A 5,684-nucleotide genomic window follows, 5' to 3' on the forward strand; every position below is an offset into this window, starting at 1 on the left:
CTGCGGAACCTGTGGTCATTTTCTGAAATCTTCATTTTTGTGGTCATTTTCTTCAAACTCACCTTACATTTTGGTCATTTGCCAAATTTTCTCTTATATTATTTGTAGTTAATCTCATTAAATGAATTTCTAGGAAATATAAATTATTATATTTTTGTTTAAGGAATAAAAAATTGGTAATAAATAATAATGAATGCTCCTAAGGCTGGAGGGTGTGGAGTGCGGTACAAACCGCGAATACGCCACGTCAACCGCAAACACCGCCCCCTGGGTGCGGTCTCGTGCGGTCTTGGCCGCAGTGCGGCTAGATATGGCCGCACCCTCTTTCTTCTCTCTCTTTATTCATATGTATTTCTCTCTTTTCTCCTTTCTCTCACCTCTCTCTTTCTTTACCATGATTTCCACTCCTGGGTGTGGTAAAGAACCACACTTTGTGTGGTAAAAATGACGTGACTTCTATTTGTCAAAGGAGGGAATGCGGTTCCTCTGACACCACTCCTTCCAGCCGCCTAATGATTTAGAAATTAGAATAAATAATTGATAATGAAAGCTATAAAGCAAAGATCGGTTTGCTAATATTGAGAATTTCCTCTCCAGTCTCCACCGTCATCCCTCCGCTTCCTCCGTACTCCCTTGTCTTTTCTTCTGTATTCCGGCAGAGTCTATTTCCCTTTACCAAGAAATTCCAAAACGAGCCCTGAGATTTTCCTCTCAAGCTCTGCTTCTTGACCTTTTTCAACCATCAATGTCAGCTTGGTTGTGACAAAATTGCTGAGCTTTTTCGTATTCTTGTGCTTGTTTACTATATGCTTCATCCCTATTTTCGAAAATGAAAGCTCCTCCAAACGGTTATCAACCAAATTCAGGAGAAGGTTAGGAATTTTAACAGTATGTTCCATTTAATTTGTTCCTGCAAAAAGATTTATTCCAGTTTGGTCCACCGGTGAAACTGTAGTCGATTTTATCTTGAAATTTTCGGAATTTGAACCTTCATTTTGTTGTTTTGACGTATTATTGATCGAAATTGAACTGACAGAGAACGTGGGTGACAGAAAAGATGATGAATTTTTTGTTCAAGTTGAGAGTTTGAAAGTTAATTAAATCAAAAGGTGTTTTGATCATTTTCAGGCGCAAGAAAAGTAATGAATTCGGAGTTATGGCACGCTTGTGCTGGGCCAATGGTCTCATTGCCACCTGTCGGAAGTCTAGTGGTGTACTTCCCACAAGGTCACAGCGAACAAGTAATCTTCTTTCTTTTTCTCGATGCTATCTACAATTCTACATCAAGATTCAAGAAGATGCCTCAAGCTTTATTTATTTATCGATAAAAGTCATGTATTAGTAATCTACTCTCAGGTTGCAGCATCGATGCAGAAAGATACAGAAAACATACCAAACTATCCAAATCTTCCTTCTAAGCTCATCTGCATGCTTCATAATGTCACATTACATGTATGTAATTCAACACATAAAACTTAATCTAATTTGAAAAATCAATCACGTAGCCAAAGAGTGACAAATTTTGATTATTTTGAATCAGGCTGATGCAGAAACTGATGAAGTATATGCGCAGATGACACTTCAACCTGTGAATAAAGTAGGTCATGAACTGGTAGTGAATTTCGATTAAATTTTTTCTTTTTTTCATCATGTTAATTAAAGCTTATTAAACATGATATTCACAGTATGATCAGGAAGCTTTACTTATTTCTGATATGGGTCTGAAGCAAAACAAACAGCCTACTGAGTTCTTCTGCAAAACTCTTACACCTAGTGACACAAGCACCCATGGTGGATTCTCTGTACCTCGTAGAGCTGCTGAAAAGATTTTCCCACCTTTGGTATGTCATATATATATATATATATATATATATATATATATATATATATATATATATATATATATATGTGTTTCAATCATTATGTTCTAGAATCTTCCATAGTTTACCATAAAAAAAAGAAAAACATTTTGTAAAAATCATAGGATTTCTCAATGCAACCTCCAGCTCAGGAGTTGGTAGCTAGAGATCTACATGATCAATCTTGGACATTCAGACATATTTATCGAGGTAATTAATTAATAACTATCTACTCATATATTTTTCTTCTTAAACACTTTATAATATATATAATCATCTTCAATCTCAGGTCAACCAAAGAGGCATCTACTAACAACAGGGTGGAGCACATTTGTAAGCTCTAAAAGGCTCTTAGCTGGCGATGCTGTCCTCTTCATAAGAGATGAGAAATCACAGCTTCTGTTAGGAATAAGACATGCTAACAGACAACAACCTGCTTTATCCTCATCAGTTATATCAAGTGACAGTATGCACATTGGAATCCTTGCTGCTGCTGCTCATGCTGCTGCTAATAACAGCCCTTTCACTATCTACTACAATCCTAGGGCAAGTCCTGCTGAGTTTGTGATACCATTAGCAAAGTACAATAAAGCAATGTATACTCAAGTTTCATTGGGAATGAGATTCAGAATGATGTTTGAGACTGAAGAGTCTGGAGTGAGAAGATACATGGGAACAATAACTGGTGTTAGTGATATGGATTCTGTTAGGTGGAAGACTTCACAATGGCGTAGTCTTCAGGTATAGATTTTATATACAATATAATATTGATCTTTATAATGATTTTATAAAAATGACAGGTGGGATGGGATGAGTCAGCAGCTGGTGAGCGTCCAAGTAGGGTTTCAGTATGGGAGATTGAGCCTGTTGTGACTCCATTTTACATGTGTCCACCTCCATTTTTCAGACAGAAGTTTTCTCAACAACAAGGTGACTTGTCTTCCTTTGTATTGTAGAAGATGTTATTTTGTTCTCTAAAATCTAACAGTGTTGTTGCAGATGGTGATATGGAGTTAGAGAATGGTTATAAAAGAGGGATGCCAATGCCATGGATTGAAGATGTTGGTATGAATATGAAGGATGCCTCAGGCTCAATCTTCCCAGGTTTGAGTTTAGTTCAGTGGATGAACATGCAGCAGAATCATCGATTCCCTTCTAATGTTTCTCAAAATTCTCTAAACTTTGAAGATAATTCCAAGTTATTAAGCTTTCAATCCCCCAAAACAAACCAACATTTATCACCTCCATGGCCTCAACAACAACAACAGAATTCTATATACAATCACCTACAACAACAACAAATTTCAGGAAACACACAACCACATCAAGCCAATAAGACTTCATTTCAACCTTTATCATCATCCATGCCACATGAGTCACAGTTTCAACATCAAATGGAACAGCAACAACTACAACAAATTAGTAGTAACTGTTTACAAAGTCTATATAAACCACCGATGCCAATAAGGGTTAACCCTGGAATCACTGATTCCAATCCTCCCTCGTGTTCCACATCACCTTCAACAAATACCTGCCAAGTAACTCCATCAAACTATCAAATCAAGAACATTCATGATCTTCAAACTCAAAGTAAATCCGATGCAAGAATCAAACAAGAATTGCCACAACCTAAATACAAATCCATTGCTACTGAAACACAAGAACCTACAACATCTATAACATCATACTGTTTGGATGCTGGTGATCTTCCTCAAAACTTCTCAATCCCAAACTTGTGTCTTGAAGGTGATGTTATTCACTCACATGATAGAAGTGAAAGTGATCTTTCTTTTGGGGCTAATATCAATATCTTGCCACCTGATGCTTTGTTATCAAGAGGTTTTGATCATTCTCAAAACTTAATGATAAGTCCAGAGTCATTTGGGATGCCTGATATGTCTTTCAAACAAGATTGTTCAAATGACATTAAGGATTCCGGTGTTTTAGGGAATGGGGTGTGGGGTAATAATCAGAGTCAACAACGCATGAGAACATACACAAAGGTAATAACATAAACATGTTAACATATCAACATATCTATTGTAAAGTCGATTAATCTTTATTGTTTTTAATTAGGTCCAAAAACGAGGGTCTGTAGGAAGAACAATCGATGTGACATGTTACAAGGGGTATGAAGAGCTGAGACATGATCTTGCTTGTATGTTTGGGATACAAGGTCAACTAGAAAATTCTCAAAGGGTTGACTGGAAGCTTGTTTATGTTGATCATGAGAATGACATATTGCTTGTTGGTGATGACCCATGGGAGTAAGTGTTTAAACGAAAAGATCTGAGTTTTTTTTTTTGTTTAAATTTCATTTTTCTGAGTTCGGTTTTTGTAAATGACAATAGGGAATTTGTGAGCTGTGTGCAAAGCATAAAGATACTATCGTATTCTGAAGTACAGCAGATGAGTTTAGATGGTGATTTGGGAAATCTACGGATGCCCAATCAAGCTTCCAGTGGGACCGATAGTGGGAATCCATGGAGGGGACAATTTGACGACAATTCTGCTGCATCTTTTAACAGGTAAACATGTAGAAAGAACAGGAAAGGTGTAATCTTGTAATATAAAGTCGGCAAAGATGAAGATGGAGATATCTGGGATTTGTAAATCGTGCAGTAATCATGGAGATATGAGAAGATAAGAAGGCTCTTATGGGTGTGCGTATATAAGAAGGATCTTATGGGTGTGCGTATAAATCGGAGATGATTGTGGTTGTTAGTTAAGAAGGATGAGGAGTATTCAAAGGAGGTGTAGAACTCGCGTAGTAGCAGTGTGTTGAAGATTGTTTAAATATAATTTTATTTAATGAAAGATGTTATAGTCTTATATATTATAAAACTATTGGTTGACCTTCTTTCTTGATATTCTATTTTAAAATTATAAGTCTAAAACATGTGGATCAAGTTCATGGTCAATTTTTGTGGGTCAACCATTTCTTTTTCTTGGGTGTACCCCACAAATTCTATGAAAATGAAAACGAAGTTGTTTATTTTGCTATTATTATTGACGACAAGTATGGATAGTGAACTTTTTGGACTTGTTTTTTTTTTTTTTTTTTTTCTTTTCAATATAATAAAATAAATTAACAATAGTCAATATACCTTTTAATATACAAATTTGACACACAAATTATGATAGATATTGTTTAACAAATTATAATAGTCAATGTACCTTTTGATAGCCAAAGGGTCCTTCGCGGCTTCACCTATTGGTGTTGGATGTTTGAAATTTAGATATTTACTTATTTGATATTGATTAACATGTATTTATATTTATATTTTAAATATTAAAATAATATATTTATGTATCAAATTGTTGGCATAAACCAAATATGAAACTTTACAAGATGAACTATCAAGTTTGTTTTTTACAACAAAAAAGATTTAATTATGTTTACGGCATTCAATAGTTCTATTTACTAAGCAAATAAAGTTTATATAAAATTTATATTATCTATTATATCTTATAAAGATTTTTTTCTTACAACATATATATTTGAACCCTCCCACTCTGTTAGGTGCATTTCATGTACACATTTTGTAGCTTTATTTCATAAAAGTATATTGCATATAGGCTTAAACTCATGCATTTTGCATGTTTTTCGGGATTTTTCATGAGACAATTTCATTCAAATACTTTTGTGATATTTCAGGGACTTTTGGAGGTAGGATATTGTTGGAGGAGGTAAATAAAAGTTGCGGACAAAATTTCAGGACTTGCGGAGCACCGAGGAGCAAGATATCAAAGAAATGAAGATTTTGGCTTTACAGAGATTTACACGGCCGTGTAAATGCAAGCCTTGCGTTTACACGGGCCGTG

The 5,684-nt window shown here is 35.2% G+C and overlaps 1 protein-coding gene across 1 annotated transcript; it reads left to right on the forward strand.

The window, feature by feature from the left end:
• The first annotated feature begins 573 nt into the window (after window positions 1-573).
• Window positions 574-4,862, forward strand: LOC145126101 (auxin response factor 19-like). Its single transcript, XM_079061517.1, has 11 exons — window positions 574-872; window positions 1,129-1,241; window positions 1,357-1,452; window positions 1,541-1,597; window positions 1,686-1,841; window positions 1,985-2,069; window positions 2,149-2,600; window positions 2,660-2,789; window positions 2,859-3,862; window positions 3,936-4,126; window positions 4,211-4,862. The coding sequence occupies exons 1-11, from the start codon at window positions 830-832 to the stop codon at window positions 4,389-4,391; spliced, it is 2,508 nt and encodes an 835-aa protein (XP_078917643.1). The 5' UTR covers window positions 574-829; the 3' UTR covers window positions 4,392-4,862.
• Window positions 4,863-5,684: the final 822 nt, after the last annotated feature.

Source organism: Lactuca virosa, chromosome 7 (genome assembly GCF_052849685.1).
Source record: "Lactuca virosa cultivar CGN04683 chromosome 7, Lactuca_virosa_CGN04683_v6, whole genome shotgun sequence".
Classification (NCBI taxonomy): domain Eukaryota; kingdom Viridiplantae; phylum Streptophyta; class Magnoliopsida; order Asterales; family Asteraceae; genus Lactuca; species Lactuca virosa.